The 13980-nt window shown below is 46.4% G+C and overlaps 2 protein-coding genes across 2 annotated transcripts; one reads left to right on the forward strand and one right to left on the reverse strand.

Moving 5' to 3' along the window:
- Positions 1-8776: 8776 nt before the first annotated feature.
- On the forward strand, positions 8777-9371 carry LOC127760844 (zinc finger A20 and AN1 domain-containing stress-associated protein 3). The gene has a single exon (XM_052285164.1). The coding sequence runs from the start codon at positions 8777-8779 to the stop codon at positions 9275-9277; it is 501 nt and encodes a 166-aa protein (XP_052141124.1). The 3' UTR covers positions 9278-9371.
- Positions 9372-9796: 425 nt separating this feature from the next.
- LOC127760243 (protein DETOXIFICATION 33-like) lies at positions 9797-12206 on the reverse strand. Its single transcript, XM_052284466.1, has 8 exons — positions 11795-12206; positions 11162-11703; positions 10987-11073; positions 10836-10892; positions 10503-10741; positions 10276-10394; positions 10094-10180; positions 9797-10003 (listed from the first exon to the last, which is right to left on the reverse strand). The coding sequence occupies exons 1-8, from the start codon at positions 12101-12103 to the stop codon at positions 9929-9931; spliced, it is 1515 nt and encodes a 504-aa protein (XP_052140426.1). The 5' UTR covers positions 12104-12206; the 3' UTR covers positions 9797-9928.
- Positions 12207-13980: the final 1774 nt, after the last annotated feature.

Below are 13980 nucleotides of genomic sequence, written 5' to 3' on the forward strand. Positions count from 1 at the left end.
GTGTTCTTTCTAGAAGTATCATTATGTGTTCTTTCTTTGAGAAACTAGCTGCGTTGCAACGGATATTTTTAAAGATAAAAGTAAAAGCAAAAATTACAATTTATAGTATAGTTAGTTAATTAGGCATATAATTTCATCTTCACAAGCAACCCTACGGAAATATACTGCTAGATCACCTCTTTTTATCTATTTCCACAAGTTATACGTACGGTCAGATAATACAAGATTAGAAGCTTATAATTCATCTGTAGATGAAAGGTGAATTTAAAGGTTTTGTATGTAACCCCTTATAATTTCTTGAATTAACAATTCTAGAGTCATTGACGTGTTGTGGGTACCTTATGTTTATGATAGCTAGTTTGAGTTTCTGGTGTTGGTGTAGACTTGGACACCACCACTAACATCATTTAAAATAGTATAGATATGAACCATGGCAAGTTATTACTAACTTATTAGGTTGGAAGTTCTCATGGTGCATTTCTTGGAAGACCATATGCTTCGTGGGGAACTGGTTTCCCCCCCTAAAGATATGTCCTTATGTTTATGTTTGTTTGTAACTCCCAAATACCTATAACAAAATCTTAGAAATGATAATATTGATGCATTAATGAACTATCACCCCCCAAAAGAATAACTTAAAATTTGCTTCATAGGATGAGAGGAGAAACAATCTACACATTGAGTAGTAGAAGTATTATTCATTCGTTATTTTCTTCCTCGCAAACAAAAGATTTTTTTTAGCATGCAGATCGAATTTAAACTTGCATATTGATAAAGTGATACTCCCTCCGTTTCATATTATAAGACTTCCTAGCATTACCCATATTTATATAGATGTTAATGAATATAAACACATATGTATGTCTAGATTCATTAACATATATATGAATATGAGCAATGCTAGAAAGTCTTATAATATGAAACGGAGGAAATACATCGCACAATTATCTATGTTATTATTTTCTAAACCATATAAATGACATACAAATAATGTGTGTATATCCCCTCATAAACTAACTCTCCCATTTATGCAGATAATGAATTGTTTCTGTGGTTTCGGCATCTCCGGTGGGCAGCATGTGTTCCTAACATTTGCATCAGAGAGTGCTTAGCATAGTATGTGGAGTTGTGGACATTTGGAGTACACTAACATATATAGATATACACGCGTAAGATACCAATCAGACAAAACCACAAAATACTGCGATCGAGTGCTGGTTCGATCAGACACCCCTGAAACATCGAGGACACCGCTGTAAGTGGTGTGATGCTCATGCAAGACGCAAGCCGTGAATACAAGAGGAATCATGCATGGATATTACGTGATTATTCCTCGTTAACTATCCCTCTCCAATACAGAGCTGCAATTCGAAAGGCGGCCGGCCTCCTATACCAAATTGCTGCCGTGATTAATTATTTACTTCCTAAATCTCGCAAAATCCCAATCAGATATCGCCACAAGGTCGATGGCACAAAGCAGCCGCCCACGCGCTCAATTTACCTGATCCTCGCACGCATGCATGTACATGTTGCCGATCAAATGGCCACATGTTTATCGCAATTGACCATGCACGCATACGTTGGCTGCGTTTGTTCCCATCTGTCAGGTGGATGCGCAGCAATCACACAACACTCGTACCCAACCTTTTTTTTCGTTTTTTCTGAATGATCAATCGCAAGTTGCATGCGTCGCCGGGGGGCGGGTTCACCACCGATCTCACAATTCTCACCTGAACCACTACTCGCGGCGGCCGGAAAGGCGAGCAGAGGCCCGAGGGAGATAACGTCAGGTGTTCGGTGCAGGCCGTGCAGGAGGAAGGCGAGAGGAAGCTTCCTCCGCTAGCAAAAGAGGAGGGGAGAGACGACTCATGGGCTCATGGCACGGGCAACGCCCACAAAAAAATTGCGATCCCGCAGCTCGTAGTTGCATATACTCTTGCATAGTTGCATGCGTGGTTGGTTAAATTTACTGGTGACGTGGATATAGCTTTACGATGTGCCGGAAGATAAGGTTGTAAAATTTGTCACTGATCGCACCGTGATAGGTGCTGCTCTAGATATTTACTAGTACCAGTTTATCACATTAATTATAGAGTGTATATATATAGACCATGTTGCACACTTGCACTTAATTCTTTGACGTTAATCATAGAGTATATGTATATATCGAACAGTGTCCATTGACGTACGTTTCTTTTCTATTTTTGTATTTTGCGGGGAACACTTGCACTTAATTTGGCTTCTAAGTACCACTCGAGGGGTTTAGAAACGTCAATGGACACTGTTCGCCTAATCGAGGGGTTTGAAAAAAAGCGTTGTTCTTGTCAATGGACAGTACACTAGCCTAGATGCAAAACTGCAAATGCACCTATTTAGAAAAGGTACTTTTAAAAAACTGCTTTTGAGTGAAAAACTTCAAATCTAATTACCATAGTTATAATATAATTCCACCGTATATAACTATACTATAACTACAATATAACTTATATATAAATATTAAAAATATATATACAACTTTAATATAACTTATATATAAATATTAAAAATATATATACAACTTTATATGTAAGATATATAAAGATTAGAATGTAGTTACGACATAACTAGGATGATAAGCCGCTCTCGCGGTTTCACGGGCGCGTGTGTCGCAGTTGCGTAGGCATGGTGCGTATGGCTGGTGTGGACCCGGAGTGATCACACAGCATGGCACATGTGCTGGCACTGGACACACGGACGTGGCCAAGAGGGGACGTTCCTGGCCTGGGGTAGAGATCGACGGGGGCGTCAATCTCTCTTAAGGGGTGAGGATGTAACATCCCAGCCTAGGGCTTAATAGAATTAATAGAATACTCATATCAACAAGTTGCAACTTCTTTTCTGGAAGCCAATCTCCAAAGAACTCCCGGGTTAAGCGTGCTTGGCCTGGAGCAATTTGGGATGGGTGACCGACCGGGAAATTCTTCCCGGGTGCACACGAGTGAGGACAAAGAAAAGACATGTGTTGGTCTGTGACGGCAGTCTATGACCTATGAAAGCTATCAGATGTAAGTGTATCAGAGCCGACTCTCGCGGTGAAAAGACATGTGTTGGTCTGTGAGGGCAGTCTATGACCTATGAAAGCAATCAGATGTAAGCGGGCCCGACCTGGGAGAGGCGGGACGTTACAAAATGGTATCAGAGCCGACTCTCGCGGCTCGCGTGTGTCGCAGTTGCGCAGGCATGGTGCGCATGGCTGGTGTAGACCGGGAGTGGTTACACAGCATGGCACATGCGCTGGCACTGGTGTAGACCGGGAGTGGTTACACAGTATGGCACATGCGCTGGCACTGGACACATGGACATGGCCAAGAGAGGACGTTCCTGGCCTGGGGTTGATCGACGAGGGCGTCGATCTCTCTTAAGGGGGCGAGGGTGTAACATCCCGGCCTAGGGCTTAATAGGATTAATAGAATACTCATATCAACAAGTTGCAACTTTTTTTCCGTAAGCCAATCTCCAAAGAACTCCAGGGTTAAGCGTGCTTGGCCTGGAGCAATTTGGGATGGGTGACCGACGTGTTGGTCTGTGAGGGCAGTCTATGACCTATGAAAGCTATCAGATGTAAGCGAGCCCGGCCTGGGAGAGGCGGGACGTTACAGCCGCGAAATCTGTACGGCTAATATTGTTATTTTTTTCCTCAAATAATACGTATATTTTTAATTTTTATTATTAAAATATATTAAAATAGTAATTTTGTATTAACTTAACCAAACTAACCAATACATAATATTCATATTGTATTGTATATACGTGATAGTTATTAACTATTTTTAATTTTTAATTTAGTTATTTCTAAATTGTATCTATATATGGACTTTTGTCTACTCTTCCAATATTTCTTACTTTTTAGTTGCTCTCTATTATTTATAAATTTTATTCCTATATAGATTCTAAACCCTTCCGTCAATGATCCTTTTTTTAAGTTATTTCTAAATTGTATTTCTATATGAGCTCTTTACTCTTATTTAATATTTTTTAATTCTGAATCTCAGTTATTTTTAAACTGTATATTCCTATGTGGACTCTATAAACTCTTCTCCTAATATTTCTTATTTTTAAATCTTAAATTTTAGTTATTTCTAAATTGTATTCCTATATGATATGAACTCTAGACTCTTCTCCTAGTCTTTTTTATTTTTTATTTTGAATTTTAGTTTTCTCTAAATTAATGTTTTTAAGTCTGGCTTACAATTAATTTTAAATTCCTCTATGGACTCTAGAATCTTCTTATAATATTTTTATTATTTTTAATTATGAATTTTCATTATTTCTAATTGTATTTCTATATGTACTCTAAACTTATCATTCAGTATTCGTTATTTTTTAATTCCGAATTTTATTTATTTCTAAATTGTACTCATATATGGACTCTAGACTCCTTTTTAAATATTTTTTATGTTTTAATTTCGAATTTTAGTTATTTCTAAGTTATATTTTTATATGGATTCTAACTTCTACTTTTAATTTCCTTATTGTTTAATTCTAAATTTTAATTAGCTCTAAATAGCATACCTGAATGGACTCTAGTCTCCTCTTACAATATTCTTTTTTAAAATTTTGAATTTAGGCTATTTTAAAATTTTATTTCTATATGAACTTTAATTTTCTCTTAGCTCTAAATCGTATACCTGTATGGACTCTAGTCTCTTTTTCTAATATTTCTTATTTTGTTCCGAGTTTAGGTAATTTTTAAATTATGTTTCTATATGAAATTTATTTTTTTTTCTTTTTCTCCGATTAATATGAGATTTCTATGCCGTGAGAGCGAATGCGGAGTTTTTTTATATTACTTTAATAAGTTAGTGTAGTTACAATATAACTACACTTACAGTATAGTACACTATAGTACAATGTACCTACATGATGTATAACTAGAGTGTAGATTTGTGGAGTGTAAAACTAGTGCTAGCACAGTGATGAGGATGGTTCAATGGAGTGACAGAGCAAGCGGGATTGATCCCCTTAGCTCACGTCATCCCTGTTAATTTTTTTCCCAATCTATCTATGCACGAATGTCAGGATGGATCAATGGCCCAAAAATCAAAAGATTTTCCCTTCAAAAACTGTCGTAAGATGTATAGCAATTCCGTTCAGAAAATACTCTTTCGCATTATATCCTGGAGGGAAGGCACGCACTGAGGCTATTCACAGCGCACGTAGATGTCATTCTCTCTCATGCAGCCAGCTCAGAGACTCCCCTCCACCTAGGCATAGCTTGGAGCCTCGCCAATTTTGGCTCCCTATTCTTCGTCAGAATCGCAGCTTTGGGGCCCACAAGAGAAGAGGTGAAGAAGAGGGAGGGAGAGGAGAAGCGTCGATGCCGATGTTGTCGTCCTCCCCAATCTGCGCTGGCCGAGACTCACCGGCCGCACCGCCCCCCGATCCATGCCTGCCACCGAGGGAGGAGGCCGGACGGGGAGAGGAAGCGGCGGTGCGCCAGATGGGGAGCTTCACCCGGTGCGGTCGAAGCTTGGGCCACGCCGCCACATCGCCGCCTCCGGGTCCGACGAGGAGAGATGGAGGCGTGGAGCTCGGTGCCGCCACCACTCCGCCGATGCTCAAACGCCTGCCGCCGCCGCCGCTCGACCGCCCCGCCCCGCTCCGGTCGCCGCCTCGCTTTCTCTGCCACTGCCTCGCTACCTTCGGCCGGTGGGGAATAGATAGAGGAGAGATGAAAAGTGAGGGTAGGAAGTGGGACCCACTTAAAGGAGTATGCACTGTGTAGCATGTAGCTAACAATATTCCTGGGTGTTTTTGAGCTTAGTTGGCATACGAAGGCTCCATAAAAACTCACCGCGCACTGCTAATGCCCTGATGCACAGCATTGGCCTTCCGATCGAAAAATGTACCGCCTCTAGGTAGGGATACCGAGGCGTTTCGTGCGACGTTTACTCGTACGTCGTCCAACTTTTGCCCAACACACGGGGAGAAAAGTGCTCATCAGCTTTCCAGTTAAGTTCGGTCTCCGCGCGTGTCTCCCTTTGGAAGGTCGCTCTCTCACTCGTTTGCCGGAGCGCGCGCCCGCATGGCGAGCTGATTCCTGATTGTGAGAGTTTTTCGTCTCCGCGCGCGGCTGGCGCGTGTGCTGGCCTTTGGTAAGTTTCGGCGCTCCCCTTTTTGCCGGGACTACTGAGCATGGGAGCTGAGCCTGGGATGGACTACTGAGCCGCTGGCTCTGAAGGGAACTTGCCTTGTTACCTGTTCTGATGCTTCTCGCGCTGGGCGTGGTTAAAGCGGAGCTGCGCCTGCACCGGAACGACGTTTTGCTTTCGTGCTGCTGGTCCAAGGGGAAGAAAAAGTTGTATGTCCATCACGACGAACCAACATCGTGATTTGTTCGGGGAGAAAAAATCTACCTCCCTTACCCGTAAAAAAAGTCCACCACCCTTTACTGTAGAACGAGCATCTGAATTTCCTCACTCCACCACAATATCGAACATAATAGCATATCGTCCAACTATTAAAACCGATTCAATAAACCTTCCCGGACGGTTTTGACAGGGGTTTCATTTGACGTTACATTTACATGGCGATACAATCAACCAAAAAAAATAAAGGAAAATGAAAGACAACCAAATGAGGGTGGTAAACATGATGGTAGAGCTAGGGTACATTCGGCGATGGCAACGGTAGCAATCCACCAGAGAGACACCCACGCGAGAATACCGAGTATATTCCTCGCATCGTTGTGCCAGTCGTAGGTCCACAACCGTGCACATCACCGTGCGGCAGAAACGTCTCTACATCCTCCGACAAGCTTTCACCATGACAAATGTTGCATGCTAGCATACACAAGTCATGCCTAGTGATGAGAGAGCAAAGAGTGGTGGAATGGGACAACAAGTGCAGCACAAGAGTCGCATCAATGTAGGTGAAGCGACGCATATGAGTAAGGCTGAGATGGGCGCTAACACCATGTTCGCAACTTCTCGTCTCAACAGTAACAATAAGGTAGGCCCTGAGTTGGCCTACTCATCTGGTGTCACCAGTAGTGCCAGCGACTCGAGCACTGCCGCCCCATCTCCGTGTTACCTTTGCCACAAGGTAGTCTGTGAGGGAGAGAGAGAGAGGAGGAAGAAATACCTTGTGTGAAACATGTATCTTTTTTTTTCTAACTGGACTAAAAAAACTGCCCGTGCGTTACAAAGGGAAGAAAAGACAAGAAAATTGAGAAGAAGTTGAGAAAAATTTACATTATTTAATTAACTAAAATACAATTTTTCTGGAATACTGGGGTATTTCTAACTAGGTAGGTAAAGTAAGCGTGACAAATAAAATTGCATGCTGATTTAACTTTTGTTAAATTATCCATGATTAATGCTATGTTCTTATGTGAGTGTTGGGAACCCTCACCTCCGACACGAAAAACGGAGAAATAGATTAATACGTGATTAATTAATTATTAGCTTAAAAAACTTTAAAAATGAATTAATATGATTTTTAAATTAACTTTTCTATAGAAATTTTTTGCAAAACACGCATCATCTAGCAGTTTGAAAAGGTGTGCGCGCGGTAAACGAGAGAGTGAGGTTGGGAACATGGACTTAAGAACACAGCCTAATTACACTCTCTGAATTTTTCTCGAAATTTTCAGAGGCCAATTGCTAATTCTAATAATACAAACACCATGTTAGTATTTATTTAAATAAAAATCTAAATAAAAACCCTCTTTTCTATCTGGGCCATTTATAGCTCATTTTCCTTCTCAACCCGCACAAGAGCCAGCCCACCTTCCTCCCTTATTCTCTCCTCCACCTCAGCCCGTGAGCACATGTTTGGCCCAGCGAGCAACCGAATGTCTAATTGGTCTCCCCTGTTCTCTCTCACACTGTCACGTGGACCCATCGCGACAGTATCATCCCTAACCTCCGTCCGGACTCCCTCGGGTGCCTGACGCCGCCTGAAACTGCCTCCTCTGTAAAATCCAGCCGTATCTTTGGAGATAATCCAAACTTAATTGAGAGGTTTCTATCCTCATCTCCTACTCTTTCCGTTTTCTCAAGAATCAGAGCAAATCCGCTTCGTATCGAGCTCGAAATTGAGTTCTATCCTAAACAAGCGAACCTACAGTTTAGTCATCCGTTTCGTTTGGAAGAAAATAATGTAGTGGATGATGACAACGATGGACGAAAAATCGTTCCGGAAGCCTTACTTATTTTTAATTAGGTATAAATAGATTATCGTATCGGATAATATCACTGTGTAGAGAAAAAAAGATAAATTGAACTGGTTTTGACAGGTAAGGATACGGCGTGTCTAGTTTAGGCAAAAAAAATGGGACTCCTGATTTTGTGGGTGAGGAAGGAAATTCAGACTTGGAGTCATCACTAGCTGGAGTCAGCACAAGGAGGTAATATAGCCTTTATTCTTTGCTCCGGAGCCTGCCGCGTTGCATGTGTTTGGGCTAGCAGGCCGCTATGTGTTTGGGTCGGTAAAGAGGGAGGCCTACCTGAGTCAAGAGGGCCCTAGAAGTGGCCGGACTCCGAACAGAATCGCGGAATCATTGCCAGTCCGTGTTGTGAACGATTTCGGACTACGACTCCGTGTCGTAACCAACCAAGGCCCTATAAAGCCACGTCCCCCGAGGCCCATCGACGCTATCGTGTTCGCCTCAATCGAAACGCGCAATCGCCTTCGAGGCTTCGATCGATCGCTTTGTTGCTCGGCGCCCCCGGAGACGTACGTCTTCCTCCCGAGAGCAAGAGAGACGATCGTTCTACGCGCCAATATCATCAAGATGTCGTCGGAGCAGCAGGCGAGCGCCGGCCAACCGGTCCTCTGTGCCAGTGGCTGCGGCTTCTACGGGAACCCCGCCACCCTCGACATGTGCTCCGTCTGCTACCGCCAGCACTGCCTCCTCAACGGCGCCACGATGGCGACGGGGCCCTCCTCTTCCGTGGCCGCCGCGAGCGCCGCTACCGTCGCGACCGGCGCAGTTACGTCTGATTCCTGCTCCGTGCCTTCCGCTGAGGTTAATGGCGCCGCATTCTCCTCCAAGAACAACCCTGAGCCGGCGACGACGGTAGTAGAGAAGAAGGCGCCGGCGAACCGGTGCGCGTCGTGCAAGAAGAAGGTGGGACTGTTGGGGTTCGCATGCCGATGCGGGGCTACCTACTGCGGGACGCACCGATACCCGGAGAAGCACGCCTGCGGCTTCGACTTCAAGGGCGCCAGCCGCGACGCCATAGCCCGCGCCAACCCGCTCATCAAGGGCGAGAAACTGACCAACAAGATCTGATCGCCGTCTGGTGCAAACTAGCCATAGATGCATTTTAAATTGTTAATTCAGCTTCAGTAGGCTCACAAGTCACCACTCCCATGATAACGGTGTCGTTGATCCGTGTAATGAATCGCCGTACCTTGTCTTATGCAATTACATCAGTTAATTTGTATCTCTTCTCTGACGATCCATGGTGTATCGGTGTTTATGCGGCGGACGCGTGTAATATTAGCATTCATGTGTCACTAGTTTGCTTAGGCCATGGTCGTACGTTGATCGAGGTCGCGAAACCCGGTCGTTTCTGGCGTGCGCGGTGCACCCGACGCCGGTTACCATGTCGTTCCCCCAGACGTACGCTGTCGTGAGCTCAAATCTGAACACTACACGAGCACCAAGCTAGTCAGGTTGTCACGGCCAGATACAGTGGCCTTGTAATCTGTACGTGCCGTAAGTGAACATGTCGCGCAGCCATGTGGTCGACGGAGTCGAACAGATCTGAGTAGCTGAACATTGACCAACTTTATCTTTATTCTGCTCTGCTGTAAAACGATCATACTACATTCATACTTACCGCAGCCCATGCACAATTGCAATGGAATCGTAGCAAACAATGTGACACGCGTAGCGTTCTATTATATCTGTAGTATGTGTAGTTAGAATCTTTTCGCTTCAACTTGCTTCTTGAATGGTTGGCAGCTCAACACCCCCTCCCCACACCTTTATCCGCTCCTCTGCTAGCATGGCCTGCCGTCCAAAAACATTTGAAAAAAAAATTGAAACTAAGCCGAGACGATCAGCTTCGACTAGTCCTTTGATGAAGCGAGCTCACTGTACCTCTTTCTGCCATTTGGTTCTGTAGAGGATGACAAGCAGAATAACAGTCTGCAGGATTGTTCCGATCAGCATCCCCACCCAAATCCCCTGCATTGGTTAGTACACAACGGTTACCACATCTCCCTGCAAGAAAATCATCACTGAAAAATAAAAGTTTAGACCGCCGGCTTTGTCTGTCTTACTGTTGCATTAAGGCTCAGCCTGAAGCCAAAAACGGCTGCAATAGGCAGACCAACGAGATAGTAGCAGCCAATGTTTACGAAGGCAACCGATGACTGCCACCCTGCCCCAATCGCCACCCCTGCAATTTGTGCCATTTACCAATGGCACAACATAGTTGCATCAACAAGTGTCAAATCCTGAAGCAATTTGAGCATATATTTCACTTGATTATAGAATGGTTCTGTACCTGATAGCACCGGCTGGATGCTGTTGAGGAATATGGTGGCTGCAAGAAGATAGCCCAGTTTTGCAGTCTCCCTGACGAGCACGTCGTCGTCCGTGAAAAGCCTCGGCAGCTGCTTCCTCGCCACGAGAGCGACCAGAGTGAAAACTAGCCCGACGGCGGCCGACGTGACCACGGCGACGATGACCGAGAATTTGGCTGCTTTCGGGTGGTTCGCGCCGAGTTCGTTTGCCACGCGAACACTGACAGAAAAAATGTGACAGGCAAAGCATGTGTGTGAGCTCAGAAAATTACCAGTGAGTTGAGTGGAAGCAACGCATAGGATAAGTGCGTTACCTCACTGCAGCGTTAAAGCCAACTGCAACCATCAGTGTCCAGAGCTGATAGTTCATGCTGTTTACGACAGAGTAAGTTGAATCGTTTAAACTTAATGTTCAATCGTTGCCAGGTATAAAAATATCAGAACATTGCTAATTGATGTACTGACCATATTGAAATCGCACCAACTTGAATCTCTGGGTTCTTCAGGCAACCCACCAGAATCAGCACTGCTGTGTAATACCACATCTCCAAGCTGCAGGCACCAATTCATCCATGAAAAAAATATTTTGCTAATTTTCACCGTGAAATGGAACTTGAACTGCATGTACAATGCTACGAACCACAGCATAACGGCGGATGAGAGGGAGAGCTTGACGAAGCCGCCGAGGCTGGTGAATGCTTTCCGCGAGAAGCCGCTCCAGGCCTCCGGGAACGACCCGCCGACGAGGTACGCGAACTGCGCCGCGTTGAGCAGCCACCAGGACACGTCGCCGACGAGCGCCGCGCCGACGACGCCGTGGCCGAGCCTGGCGACGACGAGCCAGTTGAGCAGCGCGTGCGCGGCGAGCGCGGCGGCGGAGATGGCCGTCACGGCCCACACCCGGCTCTGCGCCTGGTAGAACTTCTGCATGGGGAAGTTGACGGCGTACGCGAACAGCTGCGGCGCGCACCACCGCGCGTACCGGCCGGCCACCGACGAGATGGCCGCCGACTGCCGGAGCAGGCGCAGGGCCGGGGACGCGAGGAGGTAGAGCGGGAGCAGCGCGAGCGACGTGGCGAGGCAGATGACCCACGACCGCTGCAGGTAGACGCCCAGCATCCGCGGCTGCCCGGCCCCCACCGCCTGCCCGCACAGCGTCTCCAGCGCGCTCCCCATGCCAAGCTGATCAAAACGAGCGCGACAGGCGCCATGAACAAAATGCCTAGCGATGATCGATCACATCAATACTGACCGTCCTGGCGTGATTTTTTACCAGGAGGCCGAAGGCGAGGCCCTCGACGACGCCGTTGACGACGGAGACGGCGGCGAGCTCGACCTTGCCGATGTGGCCGACGAAGGCCGCGGTGACGAACCCGATGAGGAACTGGAAGATCTCCGTCAGAATCACCGGCCCGGCGATGCGCCACAGGTTCCCGGACTCGCCCCGCCAGTTCTTGCGGTGGCCAGCGCCAGCCGCTTCCGTCCCCGCCGGCGGCGCCATTTCGCTCCTCAGCCCCGTGCGCGCGCCACCCTCAGTACGTTTGTGTGTGTGTGTGTGTGCACACGACGACGCGGTACACATATAGAGCAGAGACAAGCCACGCACAGTGTAACGTAGAGCAGACAAGCCACCGGTCGTGGTCGTACGACATCTTTGTAGCTGCGTGCGTGCACTGTGGCTGCGGTTGCACGGCGGATCGATCAGCATGCTAGCTGAGGTGGGGGGGGGGGGGGGGGGGGGGGGGAGAGCGTTTAGGGTCGCGCAACGTGGACGATGGAGTAGGTGGCCGTGGACTTCCAGCAGTGGCGGATCCAGAAAATCAGTTTGTTAGTGTCATAACGTGTCTATCGATATCATAGTATGCTAATTATACTTAGAACATATTGTTATAGTATATGAATAAACAGTTTTATTATAGGTTTTGCCGAAAGTCGTCGGTGTCGCCTGACACCGATGCTTATACTATAGATCCGCCCCTGACTTCCAGTGGATAGAGCTCCTCCTGAGTTCCGACATAAGCCCGTCTAATCCATTTCCCCGTGCAACGCTGTTGCGGCCAGCCGATGTACAACCGTGCCGGTGTGGCATACTACACTCTGCGGAGGCGTATTTAGTTAGCTCAGTAGCTCTAGCTTGCACACGTGCTGGTGACCTGGTGTGCCTCCGAGAAGTTTATCAACCCCCACAAATCTTCTCCTGAATGCTGAATCTGAGTTGACTAGGCAGCTAGGCCGCCTGACGAACAACTTATGGGTCTTTAATATCCACGGTGTCCTCATTGTCCTGTCATTTCCTAGTTTCTCTTTATTTGGGATGCGGTGCTTCACGTACAGTTCTCACCGGGTGTTCGTCTCGTTTGGCGCTAGACGGCTGACCAGCGCTACTCAGCACGTTAGGCGTACCAGGCATTCTTTTATGGCCCGCATTCCTTTACTTGTGCTGATCTTCTCTAGCACGCAAAGGATCCTGCCAAATGCAGGTTCTTCCTTTGATTTGCATTCCAGCAGTGCTGCTGGACTGCTGATCTCCTCCAGAAACGTGGCATCGATAGTCACTCGGCCTTCCCCTTTTGCGCCCAGGATCTTGAAACGGCGAACCACATCCTCCTCGACCGCGTGTTCGCTCGGCAAATCTGGCTTTGAGTGTTGTCGCCTCCTGGCTGGGCTGCCCTCTCTCCCCCATGGCAGCTGGTTCCAGGACTGGTGGCCGTCCTCCAGGGCCTGCTTACCTGAGCATCACCGTGACAGCTTCGACTCCTTGGTGCTCCTGGTCTCTTGGCAACTGTATGAGCGAAACTCTAGGGTTTTCGACTCCGTTCTCTCTTCAGTCTCTGTGGTTCTGGAGTCCGTCCATTCGGAATGTCATATGTGGTCTTTAACTGGCGTCGCCGTTTTTGAGGATTTGTTAGGAGTGTAGCGTGGCTTGGCCCCTTCCCGCTGCTTGGAGTCTGTTTTTAGCCACCGTAGTTTCTCTAAGCTTCAGTTTATTTTTCATTTGCTTTTTCTCCCTTCCCCTAACATAAGCCGGTCTGGCTGATTGTGTTGTGTAACTAAAATTCTTTTTCTTCTAATATGACGTGCAATTTTTTTGCGCGTCTGTGAAAAAAGAGTAGGCAGCTAGGCCTCCGTGGATATCTGGGGCAATGCAAATAAAGTCCGCTTACACTAGCAAAGGTTCTGAAGATGATCCAGGTAATCTGGACACTGGAGAAGAAAGGCCGAATTGTCGAGGGCTGTTCAAATCCCCACCGGCGTAAAAACAGATCCCATTTCGATATGCACAGTTGAGAACAAAAAACTGAAGATATTGGGACGTGGATTTTCATCCCTCAAGGGACATCCTCTCATAGTTTGCATATCATCTAAATAGTTATAAAAAAATTTGAAAAAAATGACAACATAGATTAATACAGAATATATCACTCCACAAGCATGCAAGACCAAATTCAACTTCTATAA

The sequence above is a fragment of the Oryza glaberrima genome, chromosome 1 (genome assembly GCF_000147395.1).
Source record: "Oryza glaberrima chromosome 1, OglaRS2, whole genome shotgun sequence".
Lineage (NCBI taxonomy): Eukaryota > Viridiplantae > Streptophyta > Magnoliopsida > Poales > Poaceae > Oryza > Oryza glaberrima.